We start from the raw sequence: 26305 nt of genomic DNA, 5'->3' as shown, positions 1-26305 counted from the left end.
TTCGCCAGAAGTGGCTTAGTCATGCTGGCCACATGACCCGGAAGCTGTATGCCGGCTCCCTTGGCCAGTAAAGCAAGATGAGCGCTGCAACCCCAGAGTTGTCCGCAACTGGACCTAACAGTCAGGGGTCCCTTTACCTAGGTTGATGGCCATCACAGCTCCCTGGAGGAGAGAGTTCCATACTGTAACTATGCGCTGCTGTTTCGGTCAGTCCTGAAGTGTCCAACATTCATCTTCATTGGACATCCATGAGTTCCGGTCCTGTGAGAGAGGGAGGACGACTTTCCTTCATCAACTTCCTCCAAGCCACATGTAACTTTATAAACGTCACCTTTTGCTCGCCTTTCCTCTAAACCAAAAAGTCCCGAAGGCGGCGACCATTCTTCATAGGGGAGTCACTCCACCCCTTGATCATTTTGGTTGCCTTCTGAGCAAGAACTGGTTCTGAGTGATCAGATTGGTAAGAGTTGTTTTTTTAAAGTTTAACCTTTGGAGCTGCAAATGACTAAAATAGGTTTGCATGGATAGGTAGGCTAGTAATTTTGATATTCTTGTTTGCAAGTCTGGAAGTATCTGTAAAGCTAAAGGTAGAGGTACCCCTGACCATTAGGTCCAGTCGTGGCCGACTCTGGGGTTGCGACGCTCATCTTGCTTTATTGGCGGAGGGAGCCGGCGTATAGCTTCCGGGCCATGTGGCCAGCATGACTAAGCCGCTTCTGATGAACCAGAGCAGCGCACGGGAACGCCGTTTACCTTCCGCTGGAGCGGTACCTGTTTATCTACTTGCACTTTTGTGCTTTTGAACTGCTAGGTTGGCAGGAGCAGGGACGAGCAACGGGAGCTCACCCCGTTGCGGGGATTCGAACCGCCGACCTTCTGATCAGCAAGTCCTGGGCTCTGTGGTTTAACCCACAGCGCCACCCGCGTCCCTGGAAGTATCTGTACTGAGCCTAAACTGCCTATTGAAAGAGAGCCATAAACCAGGAGGCAGTGAGGACTGCAGCCCGGCAAGGTCTCAGCTTAAACATCCACAGTGTACATTGAAAGTATTCATAGGAACATAGACAGCTGCCTTAAATGGAGTTAGACCATTGGTTCATTGGCACACCTGGAGACACCAGGGATCGAACCCAAGACCTTCTGTGTGCAATGTGCAATAAACACGATTTATTGGTCTGGCGCGACCCCCGCTAATTGATTTATTGGTTCACAATTAGCGATTTATAGCAGCCCGGCAGGTCCGGCACACTTCCTCTGCGCACCTCTGCTCCTTCGCTCTTTCGTCCAGTCACGCCAGTAGCAGAGTTGAAGCACAGCGGTGTAAAACAGCCTTACGTCCTTAGCTTAGCTTCCAGACAAACACACAGAGGCAGGTTTGTCTATTTACAGCTTTTATTGGAACGTTTCAGCCATCACTGCTGGCAGCCATTGCAAAAGCATGTCCCTCTCTCTCAGACGCACAGAGAGAACTGAACTCGACTCCTCCCAGCTCCTCCCACCTTCGAAAACTGATGTCAGAATGCCGTGGCATCATGGGTAAAACTTAACCTGTTAAGTTCCAAATCCCACATGCAAGGCAGATACTCTACCACTGAGCTATGGACCTTCCCCAGAGACTCTTGAGAACTGTAGCTTGTTAAGGGTGCTGGGAATTCTAGCTCTGCGAGGGGCCTCCTAACAGCTCTCAGGACCCTTCATGAACCACAGGTCCCCAGAGTTCTTGGGCAGAAGCCATGACTGTTAAAGGGGTGTACAAGTGGTTTAAATGTTTGATGTGGAGGTGAGCAAGGTGGACTGATGATTCAAAGTTTTATCTTGTTGTGCTGGAGCAGCTCAAGCCCCAAGCAGATCTGGAGGATTCATCAGGCAGCTCAGGTAGAACCTAGAGACATTTCACTCTGCAGGGAATGCAGTGGGCACATCACATCAAGTAACATCACAGATGCTGGTGGGAATCAGTCACAGCTCTGGCAGGTTTGGGCATGGTCTCACAGTTGCTTTGCAAAATAGAAGCGGGCAAAGTGTTCCTTTTCGGGGTTGTTAGACCAAGGAGAAGAAAAACTGCAGTACCTTGGGTTTCTGTGCACTCCTTTGGAGCTTGGCCCTTAGGCTTAAAAACAAACCCATTTTGCGTTAGGTGTGGAAGGGAAGCCTTGCTTTCATAAGGGAAATAATTTACGTAGGAACCGCAACACTTGATTTTCTATTAAATGTGAACACTTTTGTGAAGATAGAAGAACATGCTAAGAGCATTGGATAACTCGGCTATAAATAGCTTCTCCTTTTAGTATAACAATAGATATGCCTTTGCTGCGTAAAGTGAGGAGGCAAGTGACGCCTACAAGCTGGAAGAAAATTTTCTGGAAGAAAATCTAGTTCTTTCTCTTAATAAAACTGCTGCAGGAGAAGGAAAAGTTATTTGAATTAATTGCATCTGGGTGCTTCATAGTTTGTGTACTGTTTTCCAGGGGAGATACTGCAGAATATCAGAAGCCTGGTGACTCAGGCAGACTTTCTGGGAAAAAATAATGCTATTTTTGAAGCAACCGTACCTGGGTTTTGCTGTAAAAAGTCTACTCTTCTTGTTTAATATTATTTAACTAACTAACCCTTACAACAACCCTGTAGAGCAAGCCATCATTATTATCCAATAGGTACAAGAGTGCAAGGTACAGCTGTGTGTCTTCCTGCCTCAGTTATTAGACTACAAGGTGCGCTGGTAGCTGTGGCTTTTTGGCCTGGTTCACATGTAACAAAAAACCATAGTTTCCTCCGTGTGAAAGAGTGGCAGCAAATCTTGGGCTCACGTTCCTCTCTCCTCCTCTCTTGTGGTATCCCATTGCATGTGAACTTGGATAACTGTGGTTGGTTTATACCATGGTTAGAGAGAACAAGCCAGGATCTGGAACTATGGTTTATTCCTGGTGTAATTTCATTAACTGGAGTTTAAATCAGCTCTCCCCAACTGGGTGCCCCCATATGTTTTTGGATTAAAACTCCCAGCTGCCTCTGTCAGCATAGGCTAGTGGTGGCCAAACTTGGCCATCCAGCTCTTTTGGGACTACAGTTCCCATCATCCCTGACCACTGGTCCTGTTAGCTAGGGATGATGGGAGTTGTAGTCCAAAAACAGCTGGAGGGGCAAGTTTGGCCACCACTGGCATAGGCAGTGGTCAGGGCTAATGCAGCTGTAGTCCAGAACATATGGAGGGGGAAGGCTGGTTAAAACCAACCAACCAACCAACCAACCAACCACAGTTTCTTGTGTTTGGGCTTCACAGGGAACTGTGGCTTGTTTCTGATCTCCAATGGTAGACTGGGGAAGGGTGAATCCAAGCTTTATTGCAGCACATGAAACCAAATTCCGCTTATATCTGAACTAGTCAGATGCTGCTCACTAATGTTCTCTAACTCAGTGTTGTGGCATGACTGAGACGCTGACTAGTTCATGCTTGTCTACTTAGTGCTTTCTTGTTCCTGGATAAAAAAATTACCAAATTGTCCTCCTGCTGCTAGTGAACTCCGAGCGTTATAGAATCGCAGGAGGGGAAATATTCCACATCAAGCTCTGGAAAGTCATCTCCCAGCTACACATCATTAAGTACAGGATTAACCTCACATAAGTGGTCCCAGGACAGCAGATCTCTGAAATGTACCTTTCCTCACATATGCGATTTGTGCTATTAACTTATTGTGAATGTGCAATTGGGTTTTCTGAAAGCAGCGTTTAGATAAATTGCCATTGCTGTGTTCTACATTGCATAATGGTAAATTGCTTAAGTTATACGTCTGCAAATGTTGCCTTTGTAATATATATATGAAAGACGTGCCACCTTTACCCACTTCTGATTCAGGTCCTTGGGGTCTTTTGATAATTTACATTTAGGTTTTAAAGCAATTTTATACTTGACTCATCTTTCCACGGCCCTTTTCTTCCGTATGGGTTGTTAAATATTTATTGTTTCAGCCAATAAAGCTATAACACCACCCAGCAGGTATTACACGAGGGGAGAGCGGAATCCTCTGTGTTAGAGCGACTCATATGTGCTTTCAGAAGGAAGAGTTATACATTTTCCAAAAAGCTTTAAGGATCAGCTTCCTTGCCTGCTACTTTAATCCGGTTCCAGTGGAAATCGGCATATTCCAACAAACTTTGGCCTGGCTTTGTGTGAATAACTGTGTCATTAAACCTTCTATCATCAAAAGCTTCCTATCACCATAGTCTCATCGTAAGCCTTTCACAAATAAAGATTACAGCCTCCCTGAGTATATCTTCATGGGTTTTGTTGGGTCTATAAATGGCTAATAAGCCTGATCCTTGTCCAAAATGTCCTCCTACAAATTGGGTGCACGATAGCGGAATTACAGGATAAGTCAGGTCATCCTCTACAAAAATTCCATTGTGAGCCCTTGCAGATTTGCATCTTATCCTTAGCTCCACACATCTCAGCTTCATCCTAGACAGTTTGCTTTCCTCATGTTTGCTCATTTGTCTGCTATACCCAGATCTGAAAAAAGGGAAACCTTCCTGATGATCTAATGTTGTGCAGGCAGATGGATTGTTTTGTTCCCTGTCTCCCCATATAGTCCCTAGTATATCCCCAAAAGCCTTTTCAGAGGTTTGGGAAGGGGCTACCGAACATCATGGACTGTGTCATCCAGAACTACAATGGGACTAAGGGATGGACTTTGTACTCCACTGGTGCAACATTTTTCCACTGGTTTTTCCAGTGGTTCTCCCATCCCACTGCAGGCCTGAATGACATAGTTCAGGATATTTGGTAGGGACCACTGGGGAGGTCTTTTTTTTGGGGGGGGGGGAGGGCAGGGGCGATTTTCAGGCAACTGCAAGAGAGAGGAGGGGACAGGAAAGATCAGTTGTGCAAGCTGCTTTCTGTTCATGCAACATTGGATGCAATGCTATGAGAAGAATGTACAGTGGAACCTCGGTTGTCGAACATAATCTGTTCCGGAAGACCGTTTGATTTCCGAAATGTTCAGCTACCGAGGCACAATGGGCAGTCTGCAATTTCAATAGAGAAAAGCGCCTCGGAAACCGTTTAACTTCTGAGGCATGTTCAAAAACGGAAGCATTCACTTCTGGGTTTTCGGCATTCGGGTTCCGAATCTTTCGGCTTCAGAGACGCTCAAAAACCAAGGTTCCACTGTATTACATTTCTTTGGGAGATTGTGCAATCGCCTGGCAAGGGCCAGGAGTATTTTATCTGTGACTGGCCATAATATGGCAGGGATTAGGATTAGAAGGTGGTTCCCTCCCAGGGTTATATCCAATTATGTGATACTCAGAGTAGACTCATTGAAATTAGTGGTCATGATTAACTTAAGTCCATTTATTTCAGTAGGGGTAAATATTACTTAGTTGTATAGAACCCTAACTCTAACACTCTAACTCAATACTCCTCAGAAAGTATTGTTGCTGCTCATTAATTGGGCAGATAGTTTTTAGTAAACAGTTTACAGTGATACCTCGGGTTACATATGCTTCAGGTTACAGACTCCGCTAACGCAGAAATAGTACCTCGGGTTAAGAACTTTGCTTCAGGATGAGAACAGAAATCGCGTGGTGGCAGCGGGAGGCCCCATTAGCTAAAGTGGTGCTTCAGGTTAAGAACAGTTTCAGGTTAAGAACGGACCTCCGGAACGAATTAAGTACTTAACCCGAGGTACTACTGTATTGGATTTTATGTGGTTTTATAATTTATTAATTCTTTTGGTATTGCTTTATTGGGGGGGGCTGTCTTCAAAGTTGGGGTAGAAATCCTTTAAATAATAAACAACAAACATTTATTATTTCAATCAATTTGATGGAATTTAAAAGCAAGTTCATTAGACCTGACTTGCATACAACATTTCTGCAAAATGTTGAGTTTTTCAGCTGCATGTATCGTAATGCAGATGCAACAACGGTGCCGTGTAATTCTTGATGCATGACTCTGACTTGTAGTAAACTTGAATCGCTTGCCCCCAAATCCACCACAGTAAAGGTCGGGAACTTTTCTTGGCATTCCCAGGGACTTGTGTACAGCCACAGTGATTTTCCCTCCGCTTTTTCACTTTGAACAATATCTGCTCCCATGGCATATCACAAAGCTGCTTTTGAAACCACTCCTGAGTTTCAAAACGATTTGCAAAACACAAACTGTTTGTGACACCAAGGACCTTGCATTTGAGGGACGCACATCTAAAACTGAATTGGGGCCGAGGTGCTAGTTTTACTTCTTTGGATCCTGACTGTAATATGCAACTCTCCACTAAGTCACTCATAGTTCCACTGTGAAGTAAGCACCAGAAGTTAGCACATGCTCCTTACTAAGTGTGCACTGCGGGAACAAAAATTCTGAAACTCAGTATCATGAAAACATCGACTTGCACAAGTGTCTATTGCAGATAATGGGTAGTTAAATTAGTATGCATTGAAAAAGCCTCCAAGACTGTTATTCCTTGTTAGTGTTTCCATAGTAATGATATTATGGCTGCTGAGACATGTTTGCAGTTTCCCCAAACTTATTATAATTACATCGAGTGACAATAACAGATTGGAAAGGGTGCGGTGTTATTTTTAACAATTAATTTGAACCACCATTGGAAGCAAGCTTCTCAAAACACTTAAATACTCCAAGGAAGAGTATCTAAGCACTTGGATTCACCCAAGTATGAGAAGTGACCGGAATAGTTTAATCACTTGTAAGTGTTGGATGATTTCTGGAGCGTCTCCACCCCCATCATTCAGCCCAGACACTGAGGTCCCCCCTGAGGGTCTTCTGCTGGTTTTCTCACCATGAGAAGTGAAGCTTCAGGGAACCAGGCAGAGGGCCTTCTTGGTAGTGGCGCCCTCCTTGTGGAACGCCCTCCCTTCATATGTCAAGGAGATCTACCTAACTTTTAGAAGACACCTGAAGGCAGCCCTATATTGGAAGGTTCTTAATGCTTGATGTTTTTATTAAGTTTTTAAATATGCTGTAAGCTGCCCAGAGTGGCTGGGGAAACCCAGCCAGATAGATGGGGAATAATAATAATAATAATAATAATAATAATAATAATAATAATAATAATATAGAATGCCATTTTTGCATAATCTCCCATTATTACTATTTTTTATTTTTTAAAAAAACCCTTCAGATAGCCAACACTAGAACGCCAGGAAGAGCGGGCCTCATCCTTCCTGGTGCCTATCGTGCTAGTGTCCTACTTACAGGGAGTTTGTGATGTAGGGGAGACCTAAAACTTGATTCCCACCTGAAACCTGGTGGTACCTTTAAAGCCTATCCGTTCATTCCCACCTCATTCTGCTTCATGTGTAGACCAGATCCGAATGTGGAAAAGCCTCAAGCTCTGTCGAGATTAGGTAAAGGTACCCCTGCCCGTACGGGCCAGTCTTGCCAGACTCTGGGGTTGTGCGCCCATCTCACTCAAGAGGCCGGGGGCCAGTGCTGTCCGGAGACACTTCCGGGTCACATGGCCAGCGTGACATCGCTGCTCTGGCGAGCCAGAGCCGCACACGGAAACGCAGTTTACCTTCCCGCCAGTAAGCGGTCCCTATTTATCTACTTGCACCCGGGGGTGCTTTCGAACTGCTAGGTTGGCAGGCGCTGGGACCGAGCAGCGGGAGCGCACCCCACCGCGGGAATTCGAACCGCCGACCTTTCGATCGGCAAGCCCTAGGCGCTGAGGCTTTTACCCACAGCGCCACCCGCGTCCCGACAAGACACATCCCGTCGAGATTATAGCATGTCAAAGAGAAGGCTAAGCTGAGCCCTGTGCCTTGACTTGGCAGTTTCCTACATGCAGTCTGCCTATCTTGGCGGATTTACAAAATGACAAGTCTTTCATCCACCCAGCACTCTGTGCTGACATTTTTCAGAGTGTTTCATTTTCTGGTCAGGGATGAGGAAGGAAAAATTACACCTCCCTCTAAGTGCAAATGGGGGAAAAAAATCCCATTCTTAGGACTTTTGAGACACATAAATCAGACTAGTTGCTAGTCCCAGCCCTGCAATGGGTTAATGCCAATGCATTATTTAAAAAGTATATTATGTAGCTTTGGGGCAAATCCCAACACTTATTTAAAACTAAAACAAACTATACCGCATTATAACAGATCTACAGCTTATTTATTTACTTAAGTTATTTAAACAAAGCATATTCTGCCTTTCAATTAAAGTACAAAGTCCAAGATGGGTTAACCTTAGTCAGTGGATTGCTTAGGATGTACATAATAATTAATGATAATAATAATTATTTATTATTGCCCCAGCCACTCTGGGCGGCTCCCAACATAATATTAAAAACACACACAAAAAAGCAAAGATTAAAAACTTTTCTATACAAGTCTGCCTTCAGATGTCTTCTAAAAGTCAGATAGTTGTTTTTTCCTTGACATCTGATGGGAGGGCCACTACCGAGAAGGCCCTGTGCCTGGTTCCCTGTAATCTCAGTTTCCGGGCTGGACGAGGGGGGTGGAGACGCTCCTTCAGGTATACATGACTTATTAAATTGAGAAGTGTGAGAAGTATATAAGGCTTTTGCCCATGTGTTCTGTTCTTTCTCTCTTTTCTTCTCTAGTCTTTCCTGGGTTTAAAAGCTAAAGGTAAAGGGACCCCTGACCATTAGGTCCAGCTCGTCTTGCTTTATTGGCTGAGGGAGCTGGTGTACATGACTAAGCCGCTTCTGGCGAACCAGAGCAGCGCACGGAAACGCCATTTACCTTCCTGCCAGAGCGGTACCTATTTATCTACTTGCACTTCGTGCTTTCGAACTGCTAGGTTGGCAGGAGCTGGGACCGAGCAATGGAAGCTCACCCCGTCACGGGGATTACTAGATATAATTCCATCCTTTGCCAGGGCTGGAGCAAACTAGGATCTTGAAGCTGGTTTAAGAGCTGGTCAGATGTGCTCTGATCCCAGTCACCATGGATTTCTGGTTCAGGAGAAATGGGAGAGGGTTGGGGTTAATGCAGGAAGTCTTCAGTCGTAGTGTCCCAAGTTGGGAGCAGAGAAGGGGCAATGTGAGAACGAATTGCAAGGGCATGAGGTTAACACACGCATGTTGCCTTGGGTTCTATCATGGCAGGAAGGCAAGGATATAAGTGTAAGAGACTAGCGGATTTCTAAACTGGGCCCTGTAGTGCCTCCTTAAATGGATTGTTTTTGAGGCTAGGGCTCTGGCAATTTCCATAAGATGGGAGTTTCGTAATATGCAGCAACTGACAAGATGCGCTCTCTTTGCCAATATGAGCAAGTTTAACAGAACACAGAGAAGTAGGATGTCTCTAAGCTATGTTGGGCCCCACCAGTGCAAAGTTTTATAGGCAGGCGGCATTTGAATTATACGTAAAGTCAGCAATGGTTTTTAAGCTTTGTTTTGAAGGGATCATTGGGCAGTTATTGGGGCCTTCAGTTAGAAGAGCAATAATGGCTTTTAATGCATCCTTGAGGATGAGTCAGCAAAATTGGTGTAAGTATAATGCAGTGATACAGAATTAGGCAGCATGGCTTGTGAATGACATTTGACATTTATAAGTTATGCAAGTTTATTTTTGACGTTCCTTAATTTATTAAATTTATAACTCCACTTCCACTAAATTGTTTTTAAGGCGGATAATTATAACAATACAAATGCAGTGGATAAAATATAATGAAATAGTTTAAAGCTTCAATAAAATACAGAATAACACATGTAAAAAGGCTGGTGAGGCATCACTCAAATATTTATAATCTGTGCTTTCATAATGTATATCGAGTCTGTTTACATGAGAATGACTTAGTTGGAGATCAGTGCAGTTTACTTGGTCTGCATTCAACCAAATGTATTACGGATTACTTAAGAGGTTTTTCTTCTAGGATTCAGGTGATTCAGATGTGTGGTTAGCCAAACAAAAGGTTTTGCCTGTGAAAGTGAGTAACAAATTTATTTCACTTCCTCAGTGCTTTTTCCATGACTGCTGTGTCTCATGAACAGCTCGGCCTAAAAGCTTGCTTGGTTTATGCAGCATTGTATAATACAAGAACATACCGTGTTCAGTTGGTGAACAATTTTGGAATTACTCACTATATTTTGTGAGAATATCTCAGTCCAGGCGTTCACATAGCTTCTATGGATTTTTTCACACTGCAGATTAGGCCTGACTAATTTACAAACTCTGCTAATGAGCCCGTTGGGTTTTGAACATCTGTAGAACAAAACTTTAGTAAGAAAGTCCCAAGTGTATTCAAAACATTCTTAAAATATTTTTACTGTTTTTCGGAGTCATGTGCTGCCTGCTAAAGTTGCCCTGCCAAAATGCGAACCCTCTGGTCTAGTGAATTTACTCCACTGATCTCACTTTCAGTAATCCTGTTGTGTGGCACTACTTTACTGTACTAGATCAGTACTGAACTGCGATTTATTGATTTTGGGAGGCAGGGGGACAAATTACCCAATTTTGGATCCTGCCGTCAATGTTTCGTAACTAAAATGTGCATATCACGTCTTGACTGTATAAGATGAGTGCTGAAATGCAATTTTGAGGGAGGGGGGAAAATCAAAATGTTCAACCAGAGAAGAACTTCCGGTAGAAATGGTGTTGTTTGAGCTTGACAGTTTGTCTACCGAACTAGGTAATTGCAAACTTCATGGCTACAGAAAACGGAAGAGAGACAAGCCCTGCCATTTCCTGTTTGTTTGCCAGCTTGATAATCGGAATACGGTGCTAGATGGTTTTCATCTAGTGTGGCCTTGTTCTTTTAAATACGTAGTTCCAAGCCCAGCCATCTGCCCCCGTGGTTCATGGTTTAATTTTATCTTGTCACCTATCTCTTGACTGCATTCTTGCTGCTTGGTGAAGTAATTACTGCACACTTTATTTATCTGATTGGAACTTTAGCTCACGCTACCGCCGAAGCTTAGAGCCTTTTAGAAAGCATTTGAAATGCATGCATAAGAACTATCTCGTTACAACTCTGTGAAGGGCTGCCAGTCAATCGGGGTGAAAACACAGCACAGTTGGGCTGTTTTTTGTTTTGTTTAGTTTTTGCTTTTAGGATAGAAAATTAAGGAGCAAATACATTTTTGGTTCCCAGGCTTCCTGATCCCTGCCCTTAATGTGAAAGGGTGGGATTCAAACCCTGGCCGCTGCTTAATGGAGCACCAGGACCACTGTCTGCAACCCTGCTGCTCATACTGGCTGGGTCAGAAAGTGGAACACAGGGAAATCACTGCACCTTCCTGAATTGTGTGATGGCAGTGGGGCCAGCTTGGGATCCAGTGGATCCTAGATCAGCTCTGCTCTTCCCCTTCCCCACCCTAGAACTCCCTGTTTCCAGACTTTCCATAGGCTGCTGCTGACAGGGTTGCTACCTGTGGCGCATCAGCCCTCCCACATGTTTGGCAGGTGGAATGGGAAACTCTGTAATACTGCCATCCCTCTTTGCCAGCAGCCCAGTGCAAAGTGGGCATCATGGGTTTTAGTCCCCGGTGAATAGCAGGACTTTGTAGATTCGGGCTGCATGCTAGCTGACCAGTATTTTCTACTAGCTGATTATGAAGTGCAGTCCCACTATGATACTGCGACAGTAACATAATGCATTTTCAAAAGCCAGTATGAGGCCCACCAGCTATATATTAGGAATCCAGGCATTATCTAGGCTAATAAACACTCCACATATTTTTCTTTTTAACTGCAATTCAGTTCACGACTTTTGACTTCTTTTTGTTTCTTGCTTTTCTGATTTTTAAGGCTGATTAATGCTGCATTAAATGAACGCTGTTTGTACATTTCCTTGCATGTGTGTTTTGACTTCCCATGGAGCAAAACAACCAGTATTCTGCTAAATCAATTACAGAACCGTGGATGCATGTATACGAAGCATAAACAGAGGGTTCCTACTCAAATGCGTTTTCCCTTTGATGACAAGTGTAATGAGAATATGAAAATGAATCCATTTCTTTGGAGCAATAATAGAACGTAGTTTAAAGCGAAATCTTCCTTTTGTAGCTGATGTTTGTAATTTCTTCAGCGCTAATTCTTTAGCCTCCCCATTTAGTAATCCTCTGAATAATTGATTAATTGAATGGCTGGAAAAATCTGGAAACAAGTTTCAGTTATGTTCCTTACTCGTTTGAAGCCTCAGAGAGCAAGATTATTTCTATTTTCTTGTGTAGTTTAGGAACAACATTCTTTCTGAGATGCCCTGATACAGGCTGTACAGCAGGGGTCAGCAAACTTTTTCAGCAGGGGGCCAGTTCACTGTCCCTCAGACCTTGTGGGGGGCCGGACTATATTTTGGAAAAAAAAATGAACAAATTCCTATGCCCCACAAATAACCCAGAGATGCATTTTAAATAAAAGGCCACCTTCTACTCATGTAAAAACACGCTGATTCCTGGACCATCTGCGGGCCAGATTGAGAAGGCGATTGGGCTGGATTCGGCCCTGGGGCCTTAGTTTGCCTACCCATGCTGTACAGCTTCCCACCAGAAGTGGATTGCCTGGTAGGGTGGAACCACAATGCTAGCTTTGCGGCAGTGGCATCCCTGGACCCGGGAGGGAACAGGGTAAGGGTGAGAAGACTGGGAGGTCAGGGCTGGGTAGTCAGAACCAAGATGGTGCAAAACCCTTACCTCCTTCCTGCCTCCCACCGCATGCCTCCCGCTTGCAAGTAGCAGTGGCACTATTTCCAGGAAGCTAGTGTAGTGGCTCCTCCCCACTGGTGAGCTGCACCTGCTTGCCGGATAGACGTAGCCATGTATGGTGGCCCATGGAGGTCTCCATTGGCTTCCTACATTTGCTGTATGTCTGGGACTGTAAACAACAACAACCCTGGTTGGTCAGGCAGGCCTCTTATACATGACTGGAGTAGAGATGGTAGATTCTGAAATTTTTTGGCTCTCTCTCATTTTCCCAGTCCTAAATTCGGCTCCCCAAATCTCTGCAGCAATTTTTTAAACTTCCTTTAAAGAAATCTTCATGAAAATTATTCAGCAACTTTGTGTAAATTTCTCATAGTAACTGCATGTTGTATGTGCAGTTTTGACCAATGTGCACATGCTTGCCACTAGTTTCTCCCAGTACAATGCATATAATATTATTTTCACTAATATATTCATTTTTCATGCACACATCCTTCTCATATACGTATTTTTGTAGAAGGCGATTAGGCTGGATCTGGCCCCCGGGCCTTAGTTTGCCTACCCATGATGTAGACATCTGTGAGGGAATAATGGGTATGTAGTTTGAACCATTGCAGTTGTGGGCAAGCTTATCTTGACCATTTTAGCACCTGATTTAAACAGATTGTTGGTTCCTTCACTGCTCAGTCCCATAAAAACAGAGCAGTAAGAAAACCTAGAGAGAGAAACCATTGGTTTACATAGATTCCTATTTTACTTCCATTACATTTTGATATTTTTGGGTGTGATATTGACCACAAATTTGGTAATTTAAAGTTTTATGATCTGGAGCTTTTTTTGTTTTTTTGTGTGTGGAAAATATTATATACCTGGAAAGGTGAATATTAGAGAATTCATTGTCCAGGCTGTGTCACAATTCTCCACATAACTTTCAGAGTCTCATAATCTTCAGCCCATAATCATTCCTGTTCAAGCATTTAAGCCTTACTCCTACATATAACAGGGGAGCAAAATATTTGTTATGACATACTGCCCATAAAGGTTTGTGTTTTGATTTAGGAAACTGATATAAAAATGTCACCGGATGCTTAGTCAAGATATTCAGCAGAATAATGCAGCGTCCGTGCCCATATTTTTAGGGCTAAAGTGCTCTTTAAATGGCAGTAATTTGCCTTGGTGTTCTCTTTTTTTAAAAAAAACGGGAAGATGTGTTAAGGGCAGATGGGAAAAAAAAATCAGGGCCAGTTTGTGAAATTGGCTTTGTGAAGTATATCTAGTATAATTTCATGCCCTTTCCACATGACCCTCTTTAATTCTTTTCTACCCAGCTCATATTCTCCCAAGTTAATGTTTATTTACGTCTTCCTCCTTGCAACCCCAGAAGCTCTGCTTATGTGAAAACATAGCCCTATGAGCAGGAGAGGGTGGAAATAATCAAAACATTGCAGCCACTTGGAGCATGCAAGGAGCAGACAGTTGCTTCATACAGATTAAGGCAAGCTTGTGAATCACTGCCCTTTATCCTGCTAATTTAGACTTGTTTTAAATGCCCGCTTTGGGCTTTGTTAAGCCCTTTAGAACTCTTCTTGGTGTATTTCACCTAAGTTGCTAAACTGAGGCCAGAAAGAGCCTGGAAGCAGATCTTCCCTGTAGCAGAACCTTGAACTTACTTCTCAGTGGTGTCTGTTAAATATTTGCAGTTCAAGGGTTTTGAAACTTTGCCCCAGTGAGACTTGGGGACGGGGAGGGTGGAATGTGTTCAAATCATCGCAGGGATGATAACGGCAAGGCAAGGGGAGACAGCTTAAATGGTCAGTGCTCATTTTCCTCCAAGGTTGGGGCAAGGGGCAGGTTAAATGAAACTAGAAGGGATAGGAGGAGGCTACACAGCAGTGGATTCATGGCAAAACGTCCAGTGCTTGCTAAAAGTGCCGAAATAAATAGGGAGTTGTATCATTGTCCACCAATCAGTGCAACAAGCTCAGAGGCAGAAGGCAGAAAAACGACATGGTCTAAACTAGGAAGCTGGGATATGGTCAAGGAGGAGCAGCTTATAAAATAGTGGAGGCTCCTCACACTTTGAGTACTAAGGATATAATTTTTTTGGTAGCTGAATGTTTGAAATCAATTTAAATTTTAATGTTTGTAAGCATCATGGAGGTTGATCAGTGTTGGGAACAGGATACAGTGGTACCTCGGGTTACAGATGCTTCAGGTTACAGACGCTTCAGGTTACAGGCTCCACTAACCCAGAAATAGTACCTCAGGATGAGAACAGAAATCGTGTGGTGGCGGCGGCAGCAGCGGGAGGCCCCATTAGCTAAAGTGGTACCTCAGGTTAAGAACAGTTTCAGGTTAAGAACAGACCTCCCGAACAAATTAAGTTATTAACCCAAGGTACCACTGTATTGGGCTAGAACAGGCAGGGGATGCTATATTGAAGCCATCCAGGTTTTTGAACCTGGATTGAATGAAGTCCATTCATCTCCAATCTTTGGCCAGACTGGTTGAGGAGGATGGCGGCTGGAATTGAACATCCACAGCCACATACTCAATCCTGGGTTAGACCCTAAGTCTGCTTAGTACAGTTTTTGTCTTGTATTCTTAGGCATATGGGATTGAGCACTAAATGTCAGTGAACCTCAATGGATATGTTCAAGCTGTTACCTCTATTACTGTCACTGTTTAACATTTATGTTTTTGGAATCTTATACGTTCCCTCCATTTCAAAGAAAATTCAGGGTGGCGGCTTACAGAAAAAACAGGTTGACAATAATGAAATATATGGCAAACTACAGATTTAGACATCAAACCCCAAAACTCCAAACAAAATCCCAAGATAGCTAATGAAATGAAGGCATGAAAGATACACCAGCAAAAAGAGAACAATCGGGTAATAGCTGTTTGAAAAAACAAACACCCACCCTGCCTGTTAGCCCCTTAAAACAATACAGTGGTGTGTGGTGTACCTCATTGTGAAGAAGTATTGAACAGGTTAGAGGCCCTAGCTGTAGTTCTGGGCGGGTCCCAGTTTCTGTCTTGGTGTCCCGTTGCATCAGAAGTGGTTTAGTCATGCTGGCCACATGACCTGGAAAGCTGTCTGTGGACAAACACCGGCTCCCTTGGCCTGAAAGCGAGATGAACGCCACAACCCCCATAGTCGCCTTTGACTGGACTTAACCGTCCAGGGGTCCTTTACCTTTACCTTTACCCAGTTCAATAAGGGATAGATTTCTTTAGGAATATATATTTATTTTTATTTTAAAAAGCCCTACTGCTATTATTGATAACGAACATCCCCAATGCAAAAATAAATAATAACACCACCATTCTTTGAAACAACTTCATCAATTAATAACAATGTTGCTACCGTTTTGCTGTATTGTGACTAATACATTAAACAAGCTAGCAGCATAACATTGTGTTTTATCTTTATCTGTTTAGGGGTTTTAAAGGTTAACACCAGCACCTTGAATTTGCAGATCAATAACAATGTGCTGTGCTGTTCAAAGAACAGGGTGGAGTTGGTTTTGCCCTATAATTCTTTGCCATAGCTGCATATATCCATGCAGTATGTATCTATTTGCTGCATGAAATACTTGGGTAAATACCAAAGTAGAAGGTTGTGCATTGTTAATTTTAGTATTCAGAATCTTGCTACAGAAATGTTGGAGATCCTTATTAAATGGATAACAACATACACAGTTTCTTGCGATCAACCATTTATGGTATATTTTATTGTGGCGATAAGCAGGTAACCATAAAACACATTTCTCTTTTCAGTATATCTATCTTTCTGAAGAGCATTGTATGTGTTTTATAGCGTATTTTGGGATAAAGAGAAAGTAATGATTTCCACAGCAGTAGACATAATGAACAAAAAAGGATTGCTAGAAAATGTAAAAAAAATATATCCAGAAATTGCTATTCCTTTAGAAATCTCTTGCTCACGTCGTGTAATATTGATCACTTGTGACTTTGCACACTGTAACTTTGGGAAAAGATAGATTTTTATCTCCTCTTCCAAAGAGCATTTAAAGAGTGGCATGGTGATTCCACTGATGAATGACTGAAGGAGGTTTCTGGATTGATGAATCTGGAAGTGGGGTGGTGTTTTCACAGACTGAATTCCAATAACATGCCAAGACTGATTGCGGCATGCTCTGCACCTAATCACAGAGGATTTCTGTGTCCTAGCGCTGGTTAGTGCTGCAATTATGGCTTTTAAATGGGGGTGGGAGACCACTGTAGGAGAGGCCTACATTCCTCATGTTACTTTGCTCCAGGAAATCAAAATAATAGACACCAAGGTTAACAATCTCCCAGTCTCACTGTTTTATCTTTTTGATTCCTTGTCTTTATAAGAGGTTAAGAGCAGGATCCCATATATGTTTACTTAGAAGTAAGCCCCACTGAGTTCAGTGGGACTTAGGGAAGAGTGTACTTAAGCACCTTGAACTTCATAAATCTTACTACTTAGTAAGGTAAAGGTAAAGGGACACCTGACCATTAGGTCCAGTCATGACTGACTCGGGGGTTACAGCGCTCATCTCGCTTTATTGGCTGAGGGAGCCAGTGTACAGCTTCCGGCATGACTAAGCCACTTCTGGCGAACCAGAGCAGTGCACAGAAATGCCGTTTACCTTCCCGCCAGAGCGGTACCTATTTATCTACTTGTACTTTGACGTGCTTTCGAACTGCTAGGTTAGCAGGAGCAGGGACCGAGCAACGGGAGCTCACCCTGTTGCAGGGATTTGAACTGCCGACCTTATGATCAGCAAGTCCTAGGCTCTGTGGTTTAACCCACAGCGCCACCTGCATCCCTACTTAGTAGGCATGTATAAAATCGCACTGCAAAGCTGCAATCTTTTGCCCACTTCCCTGGCAGTGGTCCCCACTGAACTTAGTGGGACTTACTTTTGAGCAGACATAGCATCATACAGTGGTAGAGTTGGAAGGGACCCTGAGGATCGTCTGGTCCAATCTCCTTCAATGCAGGAATATGCAGCTGCCCCTTACGGGGATCAAACTTGCAACCTTGGCATTATCAGCACCATGCTTTAGCCAACTGAGCTATGTATTAGCACTGTACTGAAATGTGTGAGGGCTGGAATGGTGGAAGAAATTTGAATATCGCCTGATGCATCAGGCAAGACTAGTATGTTCACCGTTTTCTTGGTTGTGTAGATGTACTGGGGAAAAGATGGCATGGCAATTCATTTTAATTAGAATAGTCCTAAACTCGTTTTACTGGAGGGGCCCCTTGAAGAAGAGCGGTAGATTGGTGGTTTGAAGGCACTCTGCTAGCTTTCCAGGAGGCGGGTTGCTGTTGCTTACAAGGAGGGAGACAGGAAGGGGTAGTAAGGTCAGCACGGTGCAAATGCACCAGCAGGAACACAGGATTGGCTTTGCCAGTGTGTTTACACCACACAGACTTCCACATTGCCTCGTCCCTGTTCCTCCCAGCATGCAACAGTGACCCACCTCCCAGGAAGCTAGTGTAGTGGCTCACATGGCAAGCCAGTTCTTCAGGCCAGGATTCTGCTACTACCTTTCAGGTGTGTGGCTAGGAGCTGTCCCTTCATACATTTCTCATGCCTCTGAATTGGCTGCAGATGGCCAGTGGTATTCCTCAGGTGGCTGGACTTTGTTCTGGGCTTGCCTCTTGCTGATCCCATCTTTAGGTTCTGATTCAAATGGGCTGTTGCAAACATACCTACAAAGGCACTTCCATGCATAAGGAATAAAATATGTACCCGCAAGTAGAAATCACTACGCGTTCCCCCCATGTTTAGAGAATTTCATCGGGCAGGCAAAGGGTGCTCCGAGCTTTCTGAGAGAGAGAGAGAGAACAAATCCTATGTAACAAATTCAGCACTTGTGAAAACACCCTCTGCTTTTCAGAGTTAACTAAACTGGAACAAAACCATGCAATCTTGTGAAAGTCCCGTCAGATTAATTTGGTTTATGAAATTTACAACAGCTCTTCTCTCTCCCACGGGCCGAAAAATACCGCAGTTGTTTGCCTCTCTGAATAATAATCATTACCATCTTCATCTCTCTCTCTTTCTCTGTCTCTTTTTCCTTCTTCTTCTGGCGAAGAGTATCCTGACTAGTAATAGTGCAAAGCAAACTCCTTTCTTAAAGAAGCCATGTTAAGACGTGAGCCCCTGGGGAGCTGAGTTCTGGTGTGAACATGAGCCTCAGAAAACCGTAGGCCGTTTGTTGACGCTATCGCTTTAAGTGTCGACCCGAAGCGTATCATGTTGCTTTAAACCAGATTGCCTGCTTAATATTTAAGGTGACGGTTATGGAATCACTTTATCCCCTCCGAGATTGGCTTTGGAGGCAGCTGGGCAGGCTGAAGATACCCACTGCTCCTACCTCCTAGGTTTGTGCCTCGGGAAGGTATTTTTGATCCTTCCTAACCTGCCTGGGATCTACTGGCAGGCTATGTGCTGACTGAACGGAATAGTTCTCCAGCAGTTTAAAAAGAGAGAGAGAGAGAGAGAGGAGGGGAGAGAGAGAGAGAGAAGTGGAGCTGCTTTCTGTAGAGGAGGCAGGGCTTATGGTTTAGAAGGAAGTGAACTGGATAGGTCAGGAGACTGTACCATTTGTGAACACCCCTTTCCCTTTTATATTCATCTGTCAGATACAGTAGGCGTGCTCTGGGCTTGCTTGGGCTTCGATGCAAAGCGGGGAGAAAAGCAGCCTAAATGTGACCTGCAGTTGGGAAGCTTGCTGCTTTTCCTGCTTTCCTTTTTACCCCCCCCCCCTTGCTCTGCAGCCCACCCCCTTTCCTCTGCCTGAACACTGCAAGCACTTGGTGCTGGAGTTGGAAGCTGTTGGGGGAAAAAAAAAGAAAACAGCTAACATGGTTTATTCCACTCGCTGCATGTTGGGTAAATTTCAAAACCCACATGGTCGTCCTCTTGCAGTGGAATAAAGTCGCATCTGATGGACGTCTTCTCTGCTTATAGCATAGCAATGAACGTCTGACAGGCGCGACCTTTCATAAGACAGCCCACACGACTGGCTTTCTGCCCAGAATATTGCTGCAACACTGTCTGTGATTGGTTATCTCCCTATCATCATGCCTTGCTTCAGAAGGGGAGAACAGCCCCCTTTTTAATAAGCCCACGATGGCCGGCTGCAATATGCTGCACTGTAAGTATTTTTTGTTTTGTTTTAGACCGAGAAGGGGTGGGGGTGGGGAATCATGCTGTGTAGAGAGTAGTAAGGCGGAGAGGAGCACATGGCGACGTGATTATGCTGTGAGACATCAGTGAAGTGCTGCTTGGTAAATTTTAACGTATCTGTTTTTTCTACAGGTTGGTACTAAGAAGTGCCTTTCCTGACGTCTCTGCTGCTTGGAACCGCTTCTAGAGCAGACTCTGCTTTTTGCCTTGCTTGCTGCCAGCTAGACTGCGACGACAGCTCATCCACTCTCCACCTCTAGCCCAGCCACCCCTCCCCTCATTTCTACTTATAATCAAGAGAAAGAGAGAGAGAGAAAAAAGCTCTAAGCATCAGGCGTTGCCCTAGGCTGCTTTAGTTATTCTTTTTAGAAATAATAAGCATAACGACAACAACAAAAGTTTGCTGGAAAAGTGAGATAATCTTCTGCCAGAAAGGAAAAAAAAAATATATCAAAGAGAGGAGGAGCAAAATAAACCGTTCCTTGATTTATCTCTTTAAACTGCTGCATCTGTCTGTGCCAAACTAATCGATACCAATTGCGCCACACCAAAAAAATTGAATAAATCGAAATCTCAATAATAAAATTAATAATAACAATTGCAGATTCAGCCGTGTGGAGATTCCCCTTTCAGGCAACTTTTTCCTGAGAGCAGCTTGGAAATTCTCTGCTGAAGGGTCTCCCACGTTCTGCTGCTTGCATTTTGGCCTCCCAATTTGGCACTCAAGAATGGTTTACTGAGAGCACAAGGCTCATTCCAGGCCACACTTTTAAATGCTCATTTTTCTGACGACCTTAAGTTCCAAAACCACCCCCCTCTTCTGATTGACAGTTTCGCGCTGTGACTTTCTAGTGGGAAATCTATTCCTTGCTGTTGCGACAACACAACTTTACATCTTTTAACGTTGGGCTTTGGGGCTTTGGGGGAAGCATTTTGGAGGTGGCATTTTTCATCGTTTCCAGTCTTATCAGTTTGGCCTCTTCTCTCTCTCCTTTTTTTTTTTTTTAATTTGTTTGTTTCATTGACAATTTTAACTACCTGTAAAAAAAAATCTAAACATGGCTGTAAGTGTCACACCAATCCGGGACACAAAATGGCTAACACTGGAAGTGTGTCGTGAGTTCCAAAGAGGGACTTGCTCACGTCCAGATACGGAATGTAAATTTGCACATCCATCGAAAAGCTGCCAAGTTGAAAATGGACGCGTAATCGCCTGCTTTGATTCATTGAAAGTGAGTAAATATTATCATTCTTTTCAAAGCTAAGACAAAAATAATGACTGAAACAGTTGTAATCACTGAAGCAATTGAGTTTTAAAGGATGCTATTTTTTTAATCTTATTAATGAGGTTGTGGTTTTAATAATTACACTTTAAGGCAGGGAGACTGTGTGGGGATTTTCAGAAGGGCTAGGCTCTCTTTTCTTGCAGTTTATTATATTTTCTTCATCCTTACCTTAGAATTACAGTGTATCTTTAAGTTGGAATGTTAAGAAGACCATTTGTGCACCTCAGAAGAGTGTTAGTCCATAGTACTGCAAAAAGCAAATACAATTCATGTTTAGACTGAAAGATGGACTCAGGTCTGAACTGTTAAAGGCTGGGATTATCTACTCTGAAAGCTCTTACTGCAATAAATTTGTTAGTCATTAGGACATGAAAGGGTTCTGCTTTTTTTCTTTTGTAGAAAAAATTCAACGGATAATTCTCTGTATGTGTTTAAAGTGAAAAAAATTAGAGTCCTCAAACTAAAGGCCATGTCTTCTGAACAATTGTTTGGTGCTGAGAGCATACCTAGATAGTTGCTGTGTGTAGTCAGCAGTCACAAAGTCTGAGAATTTCCTTCGTTAACATTTCACTAAAATTCTCAATTAAAAGATCACTTGTATAAGTCTCAGCTTATGAAAGGATCGCCTGTTTAAATATTGGATTTGAAAACCATGTTTCTGCACTTATGAAAGAGAACTATAGCTAATGCTCTATGGATATATTACTGCTTCAGGAAAATGGATGATGTCTAGAATTGCTGTTTTCAAATATGTTCCTGCTTTCATCAGTCAGGCTTGAGACTTATCTTCTGCCCTAGTTTACTATGTTTGAAATCCCAGACTTGTTTATTTGGGAGACAGGTTGTAGCTAAGTGGTGGAGCATCTGCTTTGCATGCAGAAGGTTTCAAGTTCACTCCCTGGCATCTGTATGGCTGGAATTGTTCCTTGTCTGAAACCCTGTAGCGTCTCTGCCATTCAGCGTTGGAAATACTGAGCTAGATATACCAGTGGTCTGCCATAAGGCATATGTTCCTTTGAGCATACAGATTAGGGCTTCAGTCTAGCATGCACTTACCTGGGAGTAATCCCCATTGAACATGGTGGAATTTACTTCCAAGTAAAAATGCATAGGCAGTGGCGTAGCGTGGGGGGTGCAGGGGGGGCCGGTCGCACCGCGCGCAACATCTGGGGGGCGCTCGCTCGCACTCGCAGCTCTCTGCCCCTAGGGCAGAGGGGGCACAGATTACTTGCCTTGCCCCGGGTGCTGACAACCCACGCTACGCCACTGTGCATAGGCTTACGCTCAATGCACCTTGACCTCAACATTCCACAGTCCATGCAGGTAAAGGGCTTGAATTTCAAATTGCTTAGTCTGATTGACTTAAATGGAACTGAACTGATTTAAATGCAAGTATTTAGGCTTCATTTAGGGTTCTGAATCTGGTTGAGAGCCAGGATGGCTTTTGCATGTTACAGAACAGTGAGAAATCAATACGTGGTTGAGTCACGCACACACACACACACACACACACACACTTTTCCTGCCCCTGATGTAATGTCTAAAGAAGTGATGCCTGTAATTGATGAACCTATAGCTGGACAAAGTGGAAGTTGAAGGAGAAACGTATGTTTGCTTGTTTTAAAAATGAAATAGGGCTGCCATTCCAGCCAAATATTTGGACTTGAAATTAGGCTGTGAAGGGGCAAATGTTCAGCTCTGCCTCGTTTATGACTGGACTTGTTCATACTGACTGGACAGCAGTTGCCAGAACTGTGAGAAAAGTAAATTCTCTGCTCTATGTTTGCTTTGGCAGCTGAAGGCATGTTGTGGGTTGTGACTTGCCATTTGGCCATATCACACTCAAGGTCAGCTTAGATTTTCTTGCTGTAGAATAACGTTGTAATACTACTTGTCAGTCACATAGGCCATGTTGGAGTGACGGTCATCTGCCTGCCTATCTGTCTATTGCTGTTTTCGGATGCTCCATAGCTAGCGCACAAATTTCTGTTGGCCCCGGGAGCCTTGGTTGCCAAAGCTAGTGTGCCAAGGATTTGTCGTTTTGTTCTGCTGCTTGGCAACCATAGCCATTCTTAAGGATTAGGAAAGTTCTCCATTAAGCGTTGCTGCTAGGTAACTTCCATTCATTTGATTACGGGGACCATCCTGCAAGCTGTTGTTGCAATGACTGAGGGATGCAGCACAAAGGGCAGGTGAAAGACAATACTACACCTTAGCCATAGGCCACGGGTAAGGAGTGTCAGTCCCTGCAACCAGATGTGGCCCTCCAAGCTTCTCTGTCTGGGTCTTGGTGACTCTGCCATGCCACCTCTCACCAGCCCTGTTCCAAACCCGTTTCAAGAGCTTTTGCCAAACTGGAAGCTTTTGCAAACTACGAGAGAGATTGTTCTTTTCCTCCCCACCCCCAATCGTTTTATTTGTTTATAAAATTGTATATCCTCCCCTTCAGTTCTGCTGAAACTCTTGGAGCAACTTAAAGGTAAAGGGACCCCTGACCATTAGGTCCAGTCGCGACCGACTCTGGGGTTGCGGCGCTCATCTCGCTTTATTGGCCGAGAGAGCCGGCATACAGCTTCCAGGTCATGTGGCCAGCATGACTAAGCTACTTCTGGCGAACCAGAGCAGTGCACGGAAACACCATTTAACTTCCCGCTGGAGTCGTACCTATTTATCTACTTGCACTTTGACTTGCTTTCGAACTGCTAGGTTGGCAGGAGCAGGGACCAAGCAGTGGGAGCTCACCCCGTCGCGGGGATTTGAACCGCCGACCTTCTGATCGGCAAGTCCTAGGTTCTGTGGTTTAACCCACAGCAACTTACAATGGTGGAATAAAACAAGTGATTTGTTTTCTCATATTTGTATCTCACTTCTCATCCTTTACGGAACCCAAGGTGAAACGTGTGGTTTCTGGGGTGTCTTCCATTCATTCGGTGTTCCGGAATGGGGAAAGGCTGTAGCTCAGTGGTAGAGCACGTACTTTTCTTGCAGAAGGTCCCAGGTCCCTGGCATCTCCAGTTAGAGCTGAGAGAGACTCCTGCCTGAAATGTTGGAGAGCTGCTGGAAGTTAGTGTGGCCAGTACTGAGCTAGATGGAGCATTGCTCCGACTCTATATAAGGTAACTTCCTTTGCCCCAGGCTCAGGCGTTCTTAGCACCAGCAAGGTAAGTGCCTTCGGACCATACTCTCAGCCATTTAAAAATGTGGATTTTCAATACAAAGCAACAGACTATACAGGGAAGGGTTGAGTTCAGTGTTAGAAACTCAGATATATAAGCCAGGCTCCAAATGGCTTCTTAAACCAATGTTACAGTCACCAAAAGGAAATGTCTAGTTGTCATTTTTGGGCAAGACAGTGCTAAATAATGGACTGACTGTGATTGAATATCAGTTAAACATCTGGCTAGTTCAGATAACAGCATCCCTGCTCCCCTGTAGAGTCTGAAGGGGACTTCAGTCTTCTGTGGCAAGGATGGGTGATTTCTTGATGCCTAAGCATGGAAACTTTTAAACTGGTGTGGGGAAGACCTGACCCACCAGATGTTGAGGAACTGTAACTCACATCGGTGCCAGAGATGGCCAGGGATGGTGGAAACTGTAGCTCAGCAACATCTGGAGGGCCAGAGGTTCCTCACACCTGCTTTAAAACGTTGAATAGGACACAAAATGAAAATTTTGTTGGGCCACAAATGGTGTGCAGCTGCAGTCAAACTATAATTAAACATTTTATGTCCCTTGATCACGAAATGTTGCTTTTTATGGAACTATTCACAAGGCTGGTTTAACTGCTTATGGGAGTTGTCTGCTCATGGGAACAAGTGTTCTGTTGTGAGGAGGAATTGCAAAGGAGACTTCTTGGAGTGGATTCTGGTTTTCAAGCTCCCACCATGCATGGAAGTTGATGTGGTATCTTGCTCGAGGCTCCACAACCACCCTAGAACTAGCACCCATTAAGCAATGATAGAGTTGTCATGCCAGGAATGTAGAGTCTGGTGAAATTGAAAATCCACGCACACAACAATGTAGTGTGACTTTATTTTGGTTTTGATTGATCATACAAAATTTTGTTTTTTCAGTGTTTTGCAAGCCACCTTCTAAGACGTTTTCCTAAAAGATGTGTTGCAAATCTAATAAATGGAATCATAGAATTGTGGAGTTGGAAGGGACCCAGAGGGATCATCTTGTCCAACCCCCTGCAATGCAGGAATATGCAGCTGTCCCACACAGGGATCGAACCTGCAACCTTGGCGTTATCAACGCCAAGCTCTAAGCAACTGTGCTATAATGCAGAAAAGCTGTGAATCCAACAGATGTGTTTGTGCATCGTTACTCTCACATAAATAAGATTATCATTTAACCTCAACCAGCATATTCTGGCATAAATTGGTAATAAACACAGACCCTTGGAGATTACTCATTATTTGGAAGACTCAAAATCCTGAAGACAGATGCAATCCCCAGATACTTCCCATTTTAACACCATAGCAAATTACTTTCACTCATTTGCTTAGTTAGTGCATCACATGTATGACTCCCTACTGGCATGCGCATATATATATATATCCAGGAGGGGGAATGTAAAGCTTGGCAAGTGTGCTAACACAAATGTTAATTAAGCCTGAATATACTTTCAAACGATGGAACAAAATCAGAAGATTTCTTTCAAGCACATTACAAATCAGAGTTTTCACCTTAATGCAGGATCTTTTGAAATGTTAAATCTTAAGAATTGTCTCTTGGGGCTTGATCCATGCGGCTATCAATCTCAGATCAGTGGATTAAATCGTAGAGCCCTTCGTCTCCTCCCTGTGGCTAGAGTCCCATAATTTATGAAGAAAGATCCAGAGCTCAGTGGTTGGGCCCATGCTGTATATATAGAAGGTCCTAGGTTCAGATCATGGCATCTGGCCAATACCTTAGTGACCAGCAAAATATGCAGGCATCACTGGACTAGAGGAATCAGTGGTTATCTGACACTGATAACCTCAGCACACTCATATAACTTACATGACTCCATAATAGTTTAGCAGAGCAGGTTTTCCACCAAATGGAACAAGGTAGTAGTGGGGCAACCTGTACCAAGTTATGTGTCTTCATATGCATATTGATTATTTATAGTGATGTGTGATTTACAAAAAAATGAAAGGTAATCAGCAAATAAAACAAATTTAATAAAATCCTAATAAACCACAACAGA

The 26305-nt window shown here is 43.7% G+C and overlaps 1 protein-coding gene across 18 annotated transcripts in view; it reads left to right on the top strand.

The window, feature by feature from the left end:
- Nucleotides 1-26305, top strand: part of MBNL1 (muscleblind like splicing regulator 1) — a 180978-nt gene that overhangs the window by 17099 nt on the left and 137574 nt on the right. For 13 of the 18 annotated variants that reach the window (XR_013393137.1, XR_013393136.1, XM_028731325.2 and 10 more), the window contains exon 2: nt 19958-21057. The exons of 1 other annotated variant lie outside the window; for it this stretch is intronic. Coding sequence is in view for 13 of the 17 variants with exons in the window: in XM_028731325.2 (XP_028587158.1) it covers nt 20884-21057 (174 nt within the window). In the remaining 4 variants the exon portion in view is untranslated. Of the gene's footprint in view, nt 1-9863; nt 9914-19606; nt 19794-19907; nt 19927-19957; nt 21058-26305 lie in introns of those variants that run through there. 4 more of the 18 variants (XM_028731316.2, XM_028731317.2, XM_077929863.1 and 1 more) reach the window with 4 other exon arrangements.

The sequence above is a fragment of the Podarcis muralis genome, chromosome 6, assembly GCF_964188315.1.
Source record: "Podarcis muralis chromosome 6, rPodMur119.hap1.1, whole genome shotgun sequence".
Taxonomy (NCBI): Eukaryota; Metazoa; Chordata; class Lepidosauria; order Squamata; family Lacertidae; genus Podarcis; species Podarcis muralis.
The sequence above is the reverse complement of the archived record's forward strand: the minus strand, read 5'-3'. Positions and strand labels throughout refer to the sequence as shown.